We start from the raw sequence: 21,170 nt of genomic DNA on the forward strand, positions 1-21,170 counted from the left end.
CTCAGGATAAATTTATAGAAAAAAACTTACTGAGTCCTAAGATAAGTATTTTTCAGAGTTTTTGAAACATACTGTCAATTTTCCCTCTGGAAAGTCTAGATCTGATGAGTACACATTCATACCAGAAGTACACACACAAGAGTATCTGTTTGCCTACACCCTCAGGGAAACTGAGCACTACAGATATTTTTTGTCTTTGCCAATATTTGAGAGGTGAAAATATAAATTGTATTTTTTATGATCACTAGAAAGGCTGAATATTTTTTTATAAATTTATTGCTATTTCTTCTTCATCAACTTCTTGTTTGCATTTCTTAAAATTTATTCATTTTAGAGAGAAGAGAGTGTGAGAGAGAGTGAGAAGGGGGGAGGAGCAGGAATCATCAACTCCTATATGTGCCTTGACTAGACAAGCCCAGGGTTTTGAACCAGCGACCTCAGGGTTCCAGGTCGACACTTTATCCACTGCGCCACCATAGGTCAGGCTCTTCTTTGCATTTTTAACCAATGTTTTAAAAGTAATTTATAAGAATGGTTTTGAAAATACAAATCCACTACTTTATTCAATTTAAAAAATCATATACATTCAAGGTAAAATATTTGGTAGTGAGGGTATAAATTAAACCCATTCTACTCTACTCCCTCAATCTTATTTTACTCTTTAGAGCAGGGGTCCTCAAACTTTTACACAGGGGGCCAGTTCACTGTCCCTCAGACCGTAGGAGGGCCGGACTATAAAACTATGAACAAATTCCTATGCACACTGCACATATCTTATTTTAAAGTAAAAAAACAAAACTGGAACAAATACAACTTTTAAAATAAAGAACAAGTAAATTTAAATCAACAAACTGACCAGTATTTCAATGGGAACTATGGGACTGCTTTTGGCTAATGAGATGGTCAATGTCCGGTTCCATATTTGTCGCGTGCATCCTGTGTCACCGGAAGTAGTACTGTACGTGAGCGACGTCGTGCTTTGCGGCGCCACCACATACAGTACTCCAGGAGCACAGGATGTATCTGCAGAAATCTTACATATATATATAAATATGACTACCATTTTACATTAGTACATAAATGGGTACTACTGTTTACTTGCTGTGACTTATAATAAAATGCAAACGCTTGCGCAGGCCCTCCAACTCTGTGTGATGTGGTCCCTGAAAGCCTCCCCTGCCTCTGACCACTCTTGTCCTTGCTAGCTTGGCTCTTCCTTCTCCCATTTTTCAGCTTCACCATATGCTGTTCTTTTCTATCTTGGCACCTTTGCACCTGCTATTCCCTCTGCCTAGGATGCAGTTTTGGTGACCTGCTCCTCACCTTTCAAATCAAAAGCAGGGTCCCCATCCCATTCACCTTAGAAAGTCATTCTATATATCTCCTTTCCAGAACTTTCCATTATACTCATAACCTGTTTATTTTCTATTCTACCTTACATCCACACAGTAGAATTTAATCAACAGGCATTACTTAAAGGCAGAACAATGTCTATCTTGCTTATTATTGGATCCCAAATGTCTAGCATGGTAGCTGCTATAACACAGGGAGCTCAATAAATATTTTTTAGATGATGGAATAAAAGGATGATATTAATATTTTTATTGTATACCTCAGATAGCTTTCCTTAGTAAAACATGTAACTGTACTTCATTTTTCTTTTCTTTTTTAAAAATAATTTATTGATTGATTTTACAGAGAGAGGGGAGTGGGGAGCGAGAAGTATCGACTCATAGTTGCTTCACTTTAGTTGTTCATTACTTGTTTTTCACTTGTTGTATGTGCCTTGACCAGGCAAGCCCAGGGTTTCGAACTGGTGGCCTCAGCATTCCAGGTCAACAATCTATCCACTGAACGATGACAGGCCAGGTACTGCACTTCCTTTTCCTTAACCAGTTACATAATATTCTATTATATGGATACATAATAATTTAATTAACCAGTCCTTTATTAATGTTTGAAATAGCCTTCACTATTTTGAACATTTGGGATGGTTTATACCTACCCCAAATTAAATTAAAATCCTATACCTCAGACTTATGCTTCTGGCCAACATGGAGTGATGGGGGACTAGATTTACCTCCTTACATAAAACAAACCAAAAATAGACAAAACATATAAAACAACAGTTCGCAAGAAACTAGATATCAGGTAACAAAGACAGAAAACTGAGGCAGTAAGTCCTATAACTGCCCAGCTTATTGCCTTGGGACAGTTTCCGAGCTACAGCGTGGGGAGGAGGAATCCAGGAGGAATCTGGCAGATTCCCCGAAACGAGGAGATGGAACTGAGAGTTCGTGGGAGATGAAAGTAGCTAGAGTGCTCAGGAGAAGGTACTAGAGAGGAGAGACTCCAGGGATATCAGAGGGACCCCTTGAAAATTCAGCTGCCTATTGATTGGTGCATATGTGTGAGGAACCTACCTGAAATCAGGGGGAAAAAAGAAACACTAGAAAGGATAGAGGTGACAGTGTCAGATGTCACACAGGCTGGAAATAGTACTTGTTCTTCCAAACTCAAGATTCACAGGCATTAGGAAAAGAACCCAGAATGACCTGCTTCAATAGTTGGGGGATAATTAGCCCTAGAATGAACAGTGTTCTTGTCTTGCCTAACAAATTTAAAAAGCAAGACCTAAAAGGATCAAATTTTCCCCAAGGAATTTAACTGTGTTTCAGTTAAATGAAACTCATCTGCCCTGGCCGGTTGGCTCAGTGATAGAGCATCGGCCTGGCATGCAGGAGTCTCAGGTTTGATTCCCAGCCAGGGCACACAGGAGAAGTGCCCATCTGCTTCTCCACCCCTCCCCCTCTCCTTCCTCTCTGTTTCTCTCTTCCCCTCCCGCAGCCAAGGCTCCTTTGGAGCAAAGATGGCCCGGGTGCTGAGGATGGCTCCATGACCTCTGCCTCAGGCACTATAATGGCTCTGGTTGCAACAGAGCATCGCCCCCTGGTGGGTGTGCCGGGTGGATCCCAGTCGGGCTCATGCGGGAGTCTGTCTCTCTGACTCCCTGCTTCTCACTTCAGAAAAATACAAAAAATAAATAAATAAATAAAATCAAACTAAAAAATATTCAGCACCCAACAAAGTAAAATTCACACTGTCGGGAATCCAATCAAAATCAGAAGACATATAAAGACTCAGGAAAACCTGACACATAGTAAGAAAAATTAATGAAAACTAATTGCTAACTGACAAAATAGTAGGGTAAGCAGACATTAAATTTGAAAAATAATGGCTGAAATTTGTCCAAATTTGATGAAAATTATAACCATAGCTTCAAGAAACTCAACAAATTCTAAGCAAAAGAAATATGAAGATAGCTACACCAAGACATATAATCAAATTGCTCAAAATCAATCATGATTTAACAGAACCTACCTTCACCACTCTCCATGCCTTCCACAAAAATTCCCCCACACTGAGGAAGAATCCAGTACCGGCGTCTGTAACGATCCTGGCCAAACATCATCGAACGTAAAGAGTGAGAAGCGTCAAAGAGCTTCCTTCTGTACTGACTTTGTTGCTGTTAAAAAACGATGCATATAGTTACGTTATGGATGTTAAATGATTTAAAAATTAATATATAAGTAAACTTTATACATCTTATGCCTTCAGAGCAGATAAATTTTACTACTAGAAAAAGATAAAAGAACTAAATATTAGGTGTCTGCAGTTTCAATAACATTTATAAAGATTGAAATTATTTTGAGGATAACTGGAACATTTTTGATGACATGGATTAAAAAGATAACTTTTATTTTATCAGGTATCTTATGGAAGCATGTCTTATACTTGATAATAAACAATGTGGTCAAGTATTTTATTGAGCCAAAGCAAATTAGCTCAATCTATTGACTATAGTGTATAACAACTAATACTCATGTATGTAATTGACCCTATCTATATCTGCCTATTTTTATACTCACGCTATAAAGCTAGGCAACATATGATGAAATTTTTTGATAAATTTGTGATGAAGTTAACACTGATATAATATACAGGTATCTCATATTAATCTCATAATACTTCTAAAAACTCATTTTTTAATAAGAAGTTCATCTACAACTTCACTAATGCTACTGAAATTCAAGTTTTAATGAGAAGTACATAATATATACAGTTTATAAATTCAATTCAAATAAAATCCAAATATAATTAAGATGCTAAAACTATTACCATATCATTTGACTGAATTTTAAAACTAATTATTGCCAGAAATAAAACCATGCATTTGTAGATTTTGTATTTAAAGAAAGAGCTGAAAAATTCAGGCCCTGATTAAGTTTAGTGCCATGTCTTAAAAAGCAGGCTTTTAACCCTGGCATTAAACTATTAAGTTTTAATTGAGAATGATCCTAGAGCTTGTCATTTTAATTACTTATAAAAAGCTTGTTAGCAGCCAAAAAACTAATCTCATACAAGGCAGATTTATAAAACACTGCAAAAAAAGATAAAAACTGTATAATCTGAAAGTGCTTACTTTACTTAGTTTTTCAATCTGTTTTTCTAGCTCTTCAACACTTGCTGCTTGGTCACCTTCGTCCTGTTACACATAACAAAATACAGTATCATTTACCTGTTTTTAAGATTTATTTATTCAATCAATCAGCAAATACTCGATGAAAGCTTACTATATGCAAAATACTAGGATAGACCCTATGAAAATGAATAAGAGTCAATTCTTACTTTCTATAAACTGATAATCTGGTAGGAACACACATAAAACATTACACTAAAAAGTAAAAACCACTCAATATTAGGAAGCTATAAGGACCTCAGAGAGGTAGAGATTCAGAATCATAGAGTCAGCCTGACCAGGCGGTGGTGCAGCGAATAGAGCATCGAACTAGGATGCAGAGGACCCAGGTTAGAAAACCCAAAGTCATGAGCTTGAGCCCAAAGGTCGCTGGCTTGAAGCCCAAGGTCGCTGGCTTGAGCCCAAGGTTGCTGGCTTGAGCAAGGGGTCACTCGTTCTGCTGGGACCCCCCCTCGTCAAGGCACATATGAGAAAGCAATCAATGAACTACTAAGGAGACTAAGGAGCCGCAATGAAGAATTGATGCTTCTCATCTCTCTCCCTTTCTGTCTGTCTGTCCTTATCTGTCCCTCTCTCTGTCTCTCCCTCTGTCTCTGTCACACACACACACACAAAAAGAATTATAGAGTTCAGGGGAGGGTGAGACTACTTCTACTGGGAATTTATACCAAGACATGCTAGGTGGAAGGAGCTGTGTCTTAGTTACTGAAGAATGGTTAGAAATTAATCAGAGAAAAGAGAGCAGTGCACACCAGGAAAAGTTTGACATACTTGACATAAAGGGTACACGAAGAGGAAAGGTGGAAGGGAAGGAAGGCAAAGATGAGTTTAGAAGTGAACTGTCTAATGCTGTAAATGCTTGGCAATGAGTAATAATATGATCTGCTGAGGGAGGTTAAACATCAGGCTATGCTTTACAAATATTGATATGGCAATAATTGTAAGATGGCCTGGAGCAGGGAAAGGACTAGAATTGGCAAATCTAGTAGACTTTTGCCATGATTAAAGAGGGAAGGAGGATGTGGGACTTACTAGGGAAAAAGAAATAAATAAAAGCAAATATAGTAGTTGTAAGAGATATTACATAGTTAGAACTGTTAAATCCTGGCAACTCAAAGCTATGAAGCAGAGAGGGGTGAGGGAGATGAAGGAAGGAGTAAAGTACCGTATTTCCCCTTGTATAAGACGTGCCCATGTATAAGATGCACCTTAATTTGGGGGCCCGTAATTTGAAAAGAATGTATTACATAAAGTGATTGAGCTCAAGTTTTATTCATCATAAAATTCATACAACTCCTCATCACTGTCAAAACTATCCATTAGCTGTCCTCATTTGTGTCTGATGACGAATCACTGTCTTCAACAATGAGCGCAAAAACAAGCATGAGAAAGTGGGAAATGCAAGTAAAAAAAAATCTACAACCACTGTATAAGATGCACCCAGTTTTTAGACCTCAATATTTTTTTTTGAGTGCATTTTATACATGGGGAAATACAGTATGATGTTAAGGGTTTAAATCTGGGAGACTGCAAAAATATTGGTTCCATAAACTGAGTCATTTTTTAGAACAAAGAAACTTAAGTTATGTTTTAAACACATTGAGCTTTTAAAAGAAAAATAATCCCTACTATATACTGGTTTATAGTTCTGGTTTAATAAATGGAAAGTTCACATGATTAAATAAAATTTTTCATTCTAGACAATGAATATAGAAGAACTGCCCCCAAATTATATGTTTTAGAGGAAAAGTATGAAGTAATAGAAGGTATGTGTGCTTTTTTGGATTTTAGCCATTTTATTTCATAGGCAAATTACTTAACTTTTTAAAGACTATTTCCTTAACTGCCCTGGCTGGTTGGCTCAGTGGTAGAATGTCGGCCTGGCATGTGGAAGTCCCAGGTTCAATTCCTGGCCAGGGCACACAGGAGAAGTGCCCATCTGCTTCTCCACCCTTCCACCTCTCCTTTCTTTCCATCTCTCTCCTCCCCTCCCACAGCCAAGGCTTCATTGGAGCAAAGTTGGTCCGGGTGCTGAGGACAGATCCATGGTCTCTGCCTCAGGTGCTAGAATGGCTCTGATTGCAACAGAGTAATGCCCCAGATGGGCAGAGCATTGCCCCCTAGTGGGTATGCTGGGTGGATCCCGGTCAGGCGCATGTGGGAGTATATCTCTCTGCCTCACTGCTTCTCACTTCAGAAAAGTACAAAAAAAATCAAACAAACAAAAAACAAGACTGTTTCCTTAACTATAAATTGCTGATAACTACTATCTGAAACATGGGATTTATGGGAGAACTAAGTAAGAACAGATCTCAAATCAATTAGCAGAACTGCTGGTACTAATGTATAAATTTTCTTTCTTAAATTTGTACTTTAATGAGAAGATACAGGTACATCTCAGATTTTAAAAAATTAAGAACTGGCCTGACCAGGCAGTGTCGCAGTGGATATAGCATCGGACTGGGATGCGGAGGACCCAGGTTCGAGGCCCCGAGATTGCCAGCTTGAGCGCGGGCTCATCTGGTTTGAGCAAAGCTCACCAGCTTGGACCAAAGGTCACTGGCTCAAGCAAGGGGTTACTCAGTCAGCTGTTGCCCCATGGTCAAGGCACATATGAGAAAGCAATCAATGAACAACTAAGGTGTCACAACGAAAAACTGATCATTGATGCTTCTCATCTCTCTCCGTTCCTGTCTGTCCCTACCTATCCCTCTCTCTGACTCTTTCTGTCTCTGTAAAAAAAAAAAAAAAAAAAAATTAAGTTGTTTTTGATGTTCACTTATTTTTTATTTAAAAATTTTTTAAAATTATTTTTATTTATTTATTCATTTTAGAGAAGAGAGAGAGAGAGAGATAGAGAGAGAGAGAGAGAGAAAAGGGTGGAGGAGCAGGAAGCATCAACTCCCATATGTTCCTTGACGGGGCAAGCCCAGGATTTTGAACCAGCGACCTCAGCATTCCAGGTCGACGCTTGATCCACTGCGCCACCACAGGTCAGGCCACCAAATAATCATGAACAGGTGTTTTTAGATCAGTAAAATTATCTCCTCAATAAATGGAAGTGAAAAGGAAAACTCAACAGTATTACCATATCTACCATTTATCCCCTCCTTATCCAAATTTAGGGGACCACGATATAAAGGCATTAAGGTCTATTATTTGTGTTGATAGTAACATGACTTCTTATTGGTGTTTACAAGAAACCTGGAAAGACAACTGGCTCTCAGAGACTCTTGAATCTTGAATTTCAAATAGATTTTTTTTTATATTTTTCCAAAGTTAGAAGTGGAGAAGGCAGTCAGATGGACTCCCGCATGTGCCTGACTGGGATCCACCCAGCATGCCCACCAGGGGGGGATGCTCTGCCCATTTGGGGTGTTGCCACTGTGGCCGGAGCCATTTTAGCGGCTGAGGCAGAGGCCATACAGTTGTCCTCAATGACCGGGCCAACTTTTGCTCCAATGGAGCCTTGGCTGTGGAAGGGGAAAAAAGAGAGAGGAAGGAGAGGGGGAGGGGTGGAGAAGCAGATGGGTGCTTCTCCTGTGTGTTCTGGCTGGAAATCGAACCTGGGACTTCTACATGCCAGGCCGATGCTCTAACGTTGAGCTAACCGGCCAGGGCTAGACTTTTTCTTTTTAATGATAGGAGGGGAGACAGAGAGACAGACTCCCGGGTATGCCCATAACTGGGATTTATTGGGCTACCCCCATCTGGGGCCAATGGTCAGACTAACCGAGCTATTCTTAGCACCCAGGGCCAATTCTTGGACCATTGGAGCCACTGGCTGCAAGACAGTAAGAGAGAGAGAAGGGGAGACAAGCAGATGGTTGCTTTTCATGTGTGCCCTGACTGGGAATTGAACCTCATGCTGGGCCAATGCTCTACCCACTAATCCAAACCAGCCAGGGCCATCAAATACATATTTTTGTATCTGTGTGATTCTAAAGTGATAAACGTTTAATAATGTGCTTATGTAAAAATTAATTCAATCTACAAATATCTGAAATAAGACATCAAAGTCTCTATGTACCAGCCAAATTAACTGCCATTTCTAAATCTCTTCCTATGATGCAAAGAAGCAAAATATTTACTAGTTTTATTTGTGAAGTTTTGGCTAATAGTCCTTAAAATTTTAAGAGATATGAAGGAATTTACAAGACTAAGGAGAAAAGCAACAACAAAACTAAGAACACAAAATCAATTCTAGCCATGGTTCTGTTGCGACCAGAGCCACTCTAGCGCCTGGGGCAGAGGCCAAGGAGCCATCCCCAGCGCCCAGGCCATCTTTGCTCCAGTGGAGCCTTGGCTGCGGGAGGGGAAGAGAGAGTCAGAGAGGAAGGAGGGGGGCAGGGTGGAGAAGCAAATGGGCGCTTCTCCTATGTGCCCTGGCCGGGAATCGAACCGGGGTCCCCCGCATGCCAGGCCGACGCTCTACCGCTGAGCCAACCGGCCAGGGCCCAAGGGCAGCATCTTTCAATTGGAAGGGATCATATGACTTTCAATGGAGAGGTTACTTAAAATTAGTTTAAGGAGCATAAAACAAACCTGTACTTTAATCAAGAAGCCAAACATATTTTTGGAGGAAAAATATGCCTATCTTATCAATCAGGTTCATTAAATAGTTAAAATTTTATTCTATTTGTAAATTAATACGTGGCTACCAGTTCTTCATTATAAAGATTAACTCTCAATTCATGTAAAAGAAATGCTAATTTGACTTCTTAGATCCTAAAATATTTGTTGTTTTTAAAAGTTTTTAAACTGTTTTCTCACATTAATAAGAAGATACATTTGCTAGTATATATTTTCATAAATGAAATCCTACAATCGAACTCTATAATTCAACACAAAGAAACAATATTAAATGACACATCTGGTCTACGAAACATTAATACTTTTTAAATCATTAATAGTAATTTTTAATAGTCTTCATCTCCCTTAATGAAAAAAAAGTTAAATTTATTAATTCTCCATGTGAAAAAAAAAGCCAGGCAAAACAAATAATTTCTGTAAATAAATTCTAATTTATTTACTGGGACAACTACCAGTAAAATACACAGACCTCTCAATGCAGGATTGTCAATTTATGAGTCAACACTTCAAAACAATTTGTAATATTAAGTGCTGAGAAGGGATGCCCATTCTGTGAAAAGCTGATTAATACTGATCAGAATGTTTTAATTCCTGCTATGGAAACAGCTCCACTTGCCAAATGAAGCAGATTGGTTATAAATAGTATCTTTTGTTTGGATAATTATAATGCTAACACCCAAATTATATTCCCTTCACGTTATTTGCCACAGCATCCAAGCATAGGATAAAGTAGTGTCAAAAGTACACTATGAAACTATTTCTGCAAGGAATCTCCATGCAGTCTCCTTTTCAGATTGAGTAAAGCTCACTCAAGTGGTTTTTATCATCTGGTTTAAAATGTAACATTGGGGATGGATTTATGAAAGCATTTTACATTTATACTGTTTTCACTTAAGAGAATTGGTTGTATGTGCTCTTTAAAGTATCTCCACATTATTATCCAGGTTCAGTCAAAAATCTGATTCAGTAATTTATCATTTGCCTTGACACATGTTCCATCAGTAAAGTTATCCCTGCAGGCCTTCATTTCTCTAGCAGTACTGAGTTGATGCAAGAAAGAACAAGAGTTTTTTCCAGATTTCCTTAGCTGAATACTCCTGGTATTAAGGTCGGAAGGAATGGTTGGCTGTATATTGTTTTTTGAGTACCATTCTATAGCCCTATCAATATTTCTAGAATTCTTTTTTGGCAAAAGGTGAACTTCAACTTTTATCTCTCTTTTACACATGTCCATTTCCAAGGCTCATGGTAGCTTCCCTTAAACAAACACAGACACAGACACAACTAGCTACATAACCTTGCCTTCTTTACCTACTCTTCAAAGCTAGCCTCTTCACCATGATTGAATACCTTCCAATATCTTTAGGGACCTTATACTATTAAAAATTCTCTTCATCTCTTTCATCTTGAACACTTCTGCCCCCCTTATTTTACTGACCCTGTCCCTTCAACCAAAAATCACCTCAAGTCTTTACACATCTGAAAAATCCTTTGTCTTTGTCCCCCTCTAGGAACCACCCTTTCCTCTAAGACACAATGCTTGAAACAGTCATTTTCACTTTCTCACTTTCTACTGTTCTCAATCATAGCCTGGCTTCTGCTCTCACCCCTCTAATGAAACTCTGCTGACATCTATGTTGCCAAATCCACCAAAGACCTTCAGTACTCATCTCACTAGACTCCTGCTGCCTTAATGTTGGTTTATTACACCCTCATTTTAAAATGTTCAAAATTATTTTTGTTATTATATATGTAGAAAAGAGTTAACACTGCAGACACGGCTACTACTTTTTCAAAGCCCTGCTTACAAGGTTGGCACTTGGCTGGTGTCTGGAACTTGGATTTGAGGGTTCATGATCTTAACTGATAAAACTGGCTCACTAGACCGACACTGTGCTAACAATGTGATTTATAATGAACACCTACTTTTCTTCTGGGAGTGTGGAATTCTGGCACATGCTATACCGAGGGTGCCTTTGTGACTAAGGACTTCAGTAGTATACAACATTTCATGTGTCACAACATGTTGCAGGCAGAATTGCTATGTGATTTCACTGGGAAAAGACTCTTGGAAGCTTAAGCCTGTTTTTTCCTCTGAACTTTGACTCATGCCTTTTCTGTCTCCTGGTTTTGCTATTTCCTAGTGCTATGATTCACTGACACAGGATGGCCAGATGCTGAGTTCTGTGCATCCTCCTAGTCACCAACTCTGGAAGGTGAACTCAGGGATCCTCAGCCCCCTACAGACATCTCCTACCTCTCTGACTCTTCCATTTTTAACAGTAAGCCTTGCGGGCTTATCTTAAGTAGTGATGCCCCTAGGGTTTCAACCTCAGTCCCGTACTCTATTCACTAATGCAATTCCCTTGTGCAAATTTATCTATCTCATGATTTTAAACTAATGTCTGTGTGCTAATAACTTCCAGATCTACATTTCCAAGACTGCTTCTTCTTCAGTCTTCAGATTCTTAAATCCAATTGAATGCTGAACTTCATCTCAAACTCAACATGTCTAAATAAACCTACCATCACTTCCTGCCTTCAATGACCTGTTCCCTTCCCTTATCCTCTACCGTCTAGTTACTCTGCTTCTCCTGATTTCTCTACCTCAGGTAAGGGTGACAATAGCATGCAAGCCAGCTAGCTGGGAATCAATCCTACCTCTCCTTCACCCTACACAGTCTATTTTCAAATAGTAAGCATCCTTCCTCCTAAGAATTTATTGAATCCTTTCCTCCTTCTTCATCCCACCACTAGTCTAGTTTTAGACCCCTTAAAACTCACCTAAACTATTGTATTATCTCCTGACTGCCCTTCTTATCTCTGATCTTGTCCTACCCAAATCTAATTCTAACTTCCACAGAGCTACATAGTAAGCCATTTAAAAATGAAGTCTGACCATGTCATTCCCTTATTTAAAACCCTTCAATAGCTTCCTATCACCAAAAAAGTAGAAAATCCTAATTTGTAGTTGGTGTACCTAAGGCCCTCTAGGAACACTGAAGCACCCTTAGAGCCCATGGTGGTTTTAGGCTTCGGTGCCCTTGTTCATGCCAGTCTCTTTGCCTGGAAAACTTTTCCCTGTATTCTCCCAGATTAACATTCAGCCAGCTTGCAGCCTCAGCTAATTGGTCCAGAAAGCCTTTGTGAGAATTTATTCCTCAGAAAGGTTAAATGCCTTTCCTTTGTATCTGCCTAGCACATTGTAAATACCGCTATTGAAGCAGTTAACACTGAACCTGTTACAGTTTCTGATTGCAGATCTTCCTCAGTGAGACTGTAAATTAAGAGGGGGACTTTTAGTGTCTTATATTTATATATCTTTGATCAAAAGTGCCTAAAGCGTGGCCCATAATAAACTGGTTTTTGAGAAATATACCAGTTTCACAAATCCTGACAACACTTTTAAGGCATGAAGTATTATACAAATATAAGATAGAATGTCAACAGAATGAAAGAGAATACCTAAAATTAAGAACCAGCATAGTTCTTAGCTCATTTTACACACACGCGCGCGCACACACACACACACACACACAAAATCTTCTTTTATTCTATGTAAGTGCCTATCTGTAGGCATTCTATTCAATATTTACCTACCTATCACAAGAAACTTTATGTGGTAATTTGTAATTGTAATATTCAGTTTTCAGATAAAGAAGCTAAGGCGAGTAAGCGTCAAAACAGAATTAAAACCCTAATCCATCTGACCCAAAATTCTGTTATTTTTCAGTGTTATGCAGTCTTAGTTAAATATGAAAATCAACTTAAATTTGATTACCTCATCCTCACAGATATCAGTCTTCTTTCCTTTTTTGTCTTCTTTATCTTCTTCATCCTCTTCATCTTCATCGGCTTGGTCATCACTATCATCGTCGTCATCATCATCATAATCACTATCTCCTCCCTTCCTTCTTCGCTTTCGTCCTGGAGTGGGTGTCCCTAACGGGTGCTGCTCTTCTCCAAGATCAATGCCACCTGTAGTGTCTCTTTTGCCTGTTTTCTTAGCATGGATGATTCTGAGCCTTTAAGTATAAAAAGGTGATAAGAAAAAAAAAAGGCTTCGTTCTATCCCTTTTAAAGAGCACAATGTGAGTTTCAAGCAAAAATACCTAATGGTATTTTTCTCACAATAAGCAATAAATCAATGACAATTAAAATAAGAATTTAAAAAATGTAAGAAATATATTTCCAGAAATTGCAGCACGTATTAAATTTAAAGAATAATTCTAGGGCCCTGGCCAGTGGCGTACTGGATAGAGTGCTTTCCCAGAGTGCTGAAGTTGCCTGTTTGATCCTGGGGTTTCCAGTTCAAGCCCCAGTCAGCACACATATGAGAAGCAATCAGTGGAGGAACAATAAGTGAATGTTTTTCTCAAAAAAAAAAAATTATAGGTATCTCTTGGGAATTAGAACATGTTAAGAAAATAAAGATTAGAGAGCTGAAAAGACTAAATCCAACAATGACCGAGTGATAATTCCTGATCCCATACTACCACACTGAATAGATATCAATTCAAATTACCATAAGAAACTATGCTCTTAACATAAACGTTGAATAATTTCAGCATATTTCCTGGCAGGAAGCTGATTAAGTTTTAATGCTGAATATATTTGGATATGCTGGACTCTCTGTAAAAGCAAAATTTAACTAAAAAGTAATTAAGAAAAAGGGTGGCAGTTCCAAACATTCATTCTATTTATGACAAGAGTAACCTGATGTTAACAGTGATCTGAGAAAATGTGATTGATTTCTTTGAAAGAAGAAAGACAAGTGGTCTTTCTTCTAAGTTTGAAGTATATGAGCTCAATAAATCTCATTATATCTTTTGTCTATTGCAAATTCTGGTCTTGAGTTTCATTAATTTCATATCTCATCTAAATTTTAAGCTTTTTATTTTAAGGATAATTTTATTTACTGAGGAATTGTTTATTAAAGACATATATTAGTTTTAATAAAATAGAACTTACTTGCGGAGTTTACCTTCTACCACCCATTTATCTCTCCTCAAGTTTGACATATAATCAATGTTCTTGTCAATTTCACTGTCAATGCAAAAGTATATTAGAAAACATAAATTAATCCATTATGCAATACAATAATTTTGTAAGCAAACTGATGCATTTTTTGGGTAAGTAAAAATGATGATTAACATGAATAACAAAAACTGAAAATTATACTAATAAATTGGATAAATCTATCAATGGATACTAAGGAACATCATATAGTCATCTATCTCACAAGATGTCAAGAAAATAAAAATTCTGGATTCTTCCAATCGTGCTGGATTCTGGGATCATAGCAAGAAAAAAAAATAGTTTTATATTTCAGAATATAAATAACAGAATCATTAAATAAACAAAACAAATATATTACAGTATATCCAAATTTTCTTTTAAATAGATTAAAGAAATACATTAAAATCTATTATTAGTCATCTCTGAACAGAGAGATTTGGAATGTAATTTTAATTTTTTTCTTTGTGCTAGTCTATAACTTTGAAATTTCTATCAGCAATTTGCATTACCTTGTGATAAGACAAATTCAAAGCAGAAAAGAATCAGCAGGAAAATGTGAGGACGTGCTCACCTCACCACACTCTTGCTGCAGGCCAGTTCATTGATCAGGAAAGCGAAGACTGAGGCTTTCTGTGCTGGAGTGTGAGCCTGAAAAGCTTTGGTCTTCAGACTTTCAGTAAGCTCAGTTTGTCCACAGTGGGCTTCCATGAAAATCTGCAAAATCTCGGAGACATTGTCTCGATTCACACCAACATTCAGCAAATGTTCTCCAAGAGCTGTTTTGGCCTATAAAATTTTGGCATTTTTATCAGTATTGGTCATAATCATTCATAACATCAAACAATATAATTTTTAAATGTTTGTATTATATAATCTAGATGATACTGACAACAGCTTATTCACATTTTTGATGAAATGGAGATAAAAATAGGCCAGAGATGATAGACAATTCAAATACTTGTAATCTTTCTATTCCTCCTTCAAACTCTTGGTTAAAAAAGTCAAGTGGAGAGAAGAGTATAAAAATTCGAGGGTAGAAATGTTCTACCATACCTTCTTTGACTACAGAAACTATCTCAAGCTTTTCCAGTAGTGTGTAGACATTTGGGAAAGGGGGACAGGAGGTTGAAAAGCACTATTCCTGCATTGTCTGGCTCCATGGTATCCTGGGTTTTATTGCCTGCTATACTGAGTGACCGGGAGAGGAAGGAAGATGTGACAGGTGTATCCGGAAGCTTCTCTCTCTACAATAGTACCTCTAGCAAGGCTAACTGATATATATTTATCTTAATTAAGATAACTTTGAACATACTGAGTATCCACTGATCAGCAGAGTCTTAACACGCTGGCCTGTGGGCGGCTTGATTAGCCTCAGTGACTCACAGTGATTCAGAGAGAACACAATATAATTTCAGAAGGTGTACATAAGTTCTAATTGCTTTCTGAATTATGAATTATGTTTTGCTGAGTATCACTTTGTATTTCCTTAAATCAACGTGGTTTTTGCTGACAGAGGAAAAAAGGGTAATTTGGGAATGAGCTACATTCTATAGGCTTTTTATGAAGCAGGTTTTTCTAGGTTTGTACTAAGTGTAACCTGAAGTAAATCTACATTTAATAGTATGTAGAGAAAACTGGATCACATTATACAATTTTCTGCTAATACGCTACAGCCAGCTATCAATGCACTGACAGTACAAATTTTAAAAACATTTTTATATTTTGTTGTTGTTGTTGTTGTTTTTTACCTTGTATCCCGTAATTAGACCTGGATCACACACAGCAGCGGAGAGGAGCCTCACAAGCAAGTCTTGTACTTCACCCATGCTGTCCCCTATATTTAGCAATCCCTCTTGAAGAACACTCAGGTTTGGAACATCAATATTCACATCAAAGCCCAAAACTTTACCAAAGTTTCGTAAGAACTGCACCACCATGAGACAGTCTGAAAATGTACTTCCAGAGAGAACAAGTCCTGGAATACGAGGCAACTCTGGCAAAGGCTGAAAATAAAATAAAATAAAATTTAAAAGCCATGATTTGATATCTTCTGAAGTAAAGTCAGGGCTGTCTTTCTCTCTCTTGCACTGGACCAGTGGCTTTCTCTCTGGACTGTAGGTTCCCTGTGTGCACTGCCGCGACCCCAGGGGACTAAGCGTAGGGTGCTGAATTCAAGTAACTATCAATAAATTTTAGTTGAGCACAAACTTATATCTCAGCAAAAGATATACTAATTTTAATTTATTTACATATTGATAAAACATGGGTTATATAACAGGACTGAAATTTAGATAACATTAAGAAACAAATATTTCCGCATGGTGATTACCAGAGGGAAAAAGGGGTGGAGGGAGGAGGGAAAGGGGGGTGGAGTGAGGAGGGAAAGGGGGGTGGAGGGAGGAGGGAAAGGGGGATGGAGGGAGGAGGGAAAGGGGGTGGAGTGAGGAGGGAAAGGGGGGTGGAGGGAGGAGGGAAAGGGGGGTGGAGGGAGGAGGGAAAGGGGGTGGAGGGAGGAGGGAAAGGGGGTGAAGGGAGGAGGGAAAGTGGGCGGAGGGAGGTAGAAGAGGGTGGAGGGAGGTAAATGGTGATGAAAGGAGACTTGACTTGGGGTGGTGAACACACACTACAATATACAGATGATGTGTTATAGAATTGTACACCTGAATCCTATATAATCTTATTAACCAATGTCATCCCAATAAATTCAGTTAAAAAAAAGAAATAAACATTTAAAAGTACCATAGACTGAATACGTAGGGCACATGCACTGACTTCTTCTAATGATGGAGACTGATTTATAAGTCACATTTCGTGGGTAGCTCCAAATGAACAGTGTGCATCTGTGGGCTGTATGGTTGGAAAGACTGGTACCATCTTTGGCTAATGAATGCTGATAAATTACTAGGTCCACATGACTAGAACCTATGACCCTATCATGAACTGCTTTATACTGCAACTAAATCCTTTAGGTTTCCTGTAAGTATTGAAATATACTGTATTGAGTGTCAGTACTAAAATTAGAAAGCTGTCTCTTCGGCTACATATCAAATCTGCTCACATAGTAACACTTAATTGAATAAATTGTAGTGCCAGTTGTCATGGACATTTGAAAAATAAATAGGTAAGCCTGTCCTGTGGTGGCAAAGGGATAGAGCATCGGCCTGGAATGCTGAGGTCGATGGTTTGAAACCCCGGACTTGCCTGGGCAAGGCACATACGAAAAGCAACTACTAGAAGTCGGTGCTTCCTGCCTCCCCTCCTTCTCTCTCTCTCTCCCTCTCTAAAAAAATCAATAAGTAAAACCTAAAAAAAAAAAAAAAAAAAAAAAAAAAAAAAAGGTAAGGCTCCGGCTGGTTGCAGGTGTCCCCAAACTACAGCCTGCGGGCCGCAATGCGGCCCCCTGAGGCCATTTATCCAGCCCCCACTGCACTTCTGGAAGGGGCACCTCTTTCACTGGTGGTCAGTGAGAGGACCACTGTATTTGGCAGCCCTCCAATGGTCTGAGGGACAGTGAACTGGCCCCCTGTGTAAAAAGTTTGGAGACCCCTGGAGCATCTTTCGGAAATGTCAAGGTTGCAGGTTAGATCCACAAAGCATAGACAGGAAGCAACTAATTAATGCTCAACTAAGTAGAACATCAAATGAATGCTTCTCTCTCTATATAAAAAGAATTAAAATAAAATTTTAAAAAGTAGGTAATCTAAATTAAAAACAATTTTTTCCATGAATGGGATTCAATAATGGTACTTTAAATTTTGACAGGGAAAAGAAATGTGACTTGTGTTTCTATTTATCTAGTTTGGTCCTTGTTTAAAAATGTTCCTTTACCCTGCACTTACTTAAATAACTAACCAAGACCTTTTCTACTAATATTGTGTGTAAGCACAGAACTGGCTGATACTATACATACCTTTCGTTCCATTTGAAAACCATTTAATTCTGAGTTTTCCTTTATCCTATGTCAGAAAAACATATCCATGCGGTTCTAAAAATTTATATAACAAAGCTAACAAAGTTAAGTTTAAAATTGACTTATATATTTGATAGGTGCATATGAATTTAAATAAAATAAAAGATGCGGAAAAATAAAGCTCACTTAGGATTAAAAAAATTGCTCGCTTGCTCACTCTGAGTTTATTAATGTGTTACCTAACCTATATACTCACTCTGTGCTTAGAAAATTTTATATATCCAATTGACTAAAATTAGTATGATTGCTTTCATTTTTTAAAAAAATGTTATTTATTGATTTTAGAAAGAAAGGAATGGGGGAGAGAACCATTGATCTGTTCCTGTATGTACCCTACGTGGGGATCGAACCTGCAGCCTTGGTGTACTGGGACAATACTCATTCGGCCAGGCCACACTTTCATTTTTATTTAAAAGCATTTATTCTAAGTAAATAAATAGAATATTAAACTAATAAAATCAGCAGTAGGTTATTAAAAGTTTGCTTTCAGCATTTCAGAAAAGAACTTTCATGAATCAAGAGATAATCATTTGTATATCAGATGAATATGGCATATAATATAGGTGCTATTGATCAAATATAATATTTATATATTACTGAGGCAGCATTATAGAAATGATGTATAGTATTGACATAATTGTCTAGAAATACCATCTTCTTGTCTGTAGTCAAACATAATTGATTTCTACTCTATAGTATATGAAATCATGCCAGAAACCAAGATTATTTTGCTCTTTCTAAATTTCTATTTTTTATGTATTTTAGCAACATTATTTGTCTCTGAACCAATTGAAGAGAAAACACACGAGGTACTTTGGTTGGGTGCATTTCTTGGCTTTCAAGATGATAAACAGTATGGACTCGAGTTCAACACACTGGGGTTTGAATCCAAGTTGCCATATATTAGCTGTGTAATCCTGTGCAAGTTCCTTAACCTCTTTGTACCTCACTTCTCTCATCTGTAAATGGGCGTAAAAAACAGCTCTACGGGACTGAGGTGAGAATTCATATAAAGCAGTGGTCCCCAACCTCTTTTGGGCCACGGACCAGTTTAATGTCAGAAAATATTTTCACGGACCGGCCTTTAGGGTGGGACGGATAAATGCACCAAATAAAATTATGTGACCAGCGTAAAAACTGTGGTATTTTTAAATATAATTGTCAAACTTACGAGACAAGCGTCAAGATGGATGTAACAGAAGGAATCTGGTCGTTTTTAAAAAATAAAACATTGTTCAGACTTAAATATAAATAAAACGGAAATAATATAAGTTATTTATTCTTTCTCTAAGGACCGGTACCAAATGTACCAAATGGTCCATGGCCCAGTACCGGTCCGTGACCCAGGGTTTGGGGACCACTGATATAAAGCACTTAGCATAGCGTCCAGCATGTAGTAAACATACTCAATAAACGGTAGCTATCATTACTAAAGCATTGAAGGAGATTATAGATTATAAATCCTAATTTAAGTATCTATGGGGTGTGGGGAGGAGTTAAGAGCTTTCTGTACCTAAATGCCTGGAAATAACCAAATGAAACAGAAATCCTATCAACCTTTATAATCCATCTTAGTAGATTTCTACAGTAGTTCTACTAAAAAGGTCTGCAGTACTCCACTTATATATTAAGAACTGCCATTATCAGCACCAAAGCTCTAGAGAGGTTTACTGCTGCTCACCCAGAAGAGACAGACTGACCTAAACGTGGAAACCCACTGCTCTGGTTAACAATGAAAGGCTTGAGAATGGCAGCTTTGGCAAAGACATCAGGTGAGCACACAGGAAAAATAACTTTTATTAATAAAATGGTTTACATAATAAAGTACCTTTTGATCTGCTAAGCACATGTCTTCATTAGGTTTCTTTAGTTCTTTTGCCATTTCTAATTCTAATCTTCGTTGCTCTAGTTTACGCTCTTTATTTAATCTTTTCTCATCACGTTTTTCTTGCTTCAACCGTTCTTTTTCCTTAAAAAGAAAACCATGTACATATACTCTCTTTAATCATTCTGTGTTTGAAAACCTCCAATTAAAATTTAAAAAGTGATCAAAGGATTATTACTATTTCCATGAACAGATCCTCTTAGGAGATCTAGGAATAGACTTGGAATTACACAGAAACAATGACATTGCTTTTCAGTGTCTTCACCCTTTGAATTTCAATGTAATCTTATGACTGTATATAAAATATAAATATTAGATTCAACATAGATTATTCCATTATACAAAATTAATTCAATCCTTTCCCAGGTTATACATGAGAATAAAATACTTATTAATAAACAGGCATTTAAATTTACATGGGCAACTAAAATTTTACAACACAATATTTACTACCATATTTCCCCATGTATAAGATGCTCCCAAGTATAAGATGCAACTTAATTTTGGGGCCCTAATTTTGAAAAAATATATTATATGAAGTTATTGAACTCAAGTTTTATTCATCATAAAATTCATACAACTCCTCATCACTGTTAATAAAACAGGAAAAGCAAATAAAAAATCTACAACCACTGTATAAGACACACTCAGTTTTTAGACCCCAAATATTTCAAAGAAAGGTGTATCTTTTACATGGGGAAATATGGTAGTATTAACATAAATTTTCGTGTAGCTCCGTGAAACAAGGGAGGATGTATACAGCAGGAAACTGTAAGCAACATATTTGAAATTGCAACAGTAGTTCTTTCAAAGTGAATTAGCTAGTCTTAAAGTAGCACCTGTGATGAAATAAAAAATTATTTACCCCTATAAACAACATGTTAAGAGAATGCAAAATGCATTCTGAGGACAATTCAATTCCAACGACTTTCAAAACATATTTTGGGTAATGGCAAAAATATAGAAATAATCATCTTTTCTCCTGTTGTAGGGATTACATTCTGTGGGGAAAAAAATCAAGAGAGTTCATATAATAATATCAGTGCTATGACTTTACTGTCATACCTTAAGTACAGTTCTTATATATTTAGAGGAGAAACAACAGTGGAACCATCAGGTAATTCTAACCTACCTCACATATTTAACACATTAATGAAGGGCTA

At 37.6% G+C, this 21,170-nt stretch overlaps 1 protein-coding gene across 7 annotated transcripts in view; it reads right to left on the reverse strand.

Annotated features, from left to right (window-relative positions):
- Positions 1 to 21,170, reverse strand: part of BAZ2B (bromodomain adjacent to zinc finger domain 2B) — a 457,412-nt gene that overhangs the window by 27,429 nt on the left and 408,813 nt on the right. For all 7 annotated transcript variants that reach the window (XM_066346467.1, XM_066346473.1, XM_066346468.1 and 4 more), the window contains 7 exons: positions 19,951 to 20,091; positions 15,901 to 16,155; positions 14,724 to 14,938; positions 14,105 to 14,179; positions 12,915 to 13,158; positions 4,484 to 4,546; positions 3,382 to 3,526 (listed from right to left, as the gene is read on the reverse strand). In XM_066346467.1, coding sequence (XP_066202564.1) covers positions 3,382 to 3,526; positions 4,484 to 4,546; positions 12,915 to 13,158; positions 14,105 to 14,179; positions 14,724 to 14,938; positions 15,901 to 16,155; positions 19,951 to 20,091 — 1,138 coding nt within the window. The remainder of the gene's footprint in view (positions 1 to 3,381; positions 3,527 to 4,483; positions 4,547 to 12,914; positions 13,159 to 14,104; positions 14,180 to 14,723; positions 14,939 to 15,900; positions 16,156 to 19,950; positions 20,092 to 21,170) is intronic.

Source organism: Saccopteryx leptura, chromosome 7, assembly GCF_036850995.1.
Source record: "Saccopteryx leptura isolate mSacLep1 chromosome 7, mSacLep1_pri_phased_curated, whole genome shotgun sequence".
NCBI classification, from domain to species: Eukaryota; Metazoa; Chordata; class Mammalia; order Chiroptera; family Emballonuridae; genus Saccopteryx; species Saccopteryx leptura.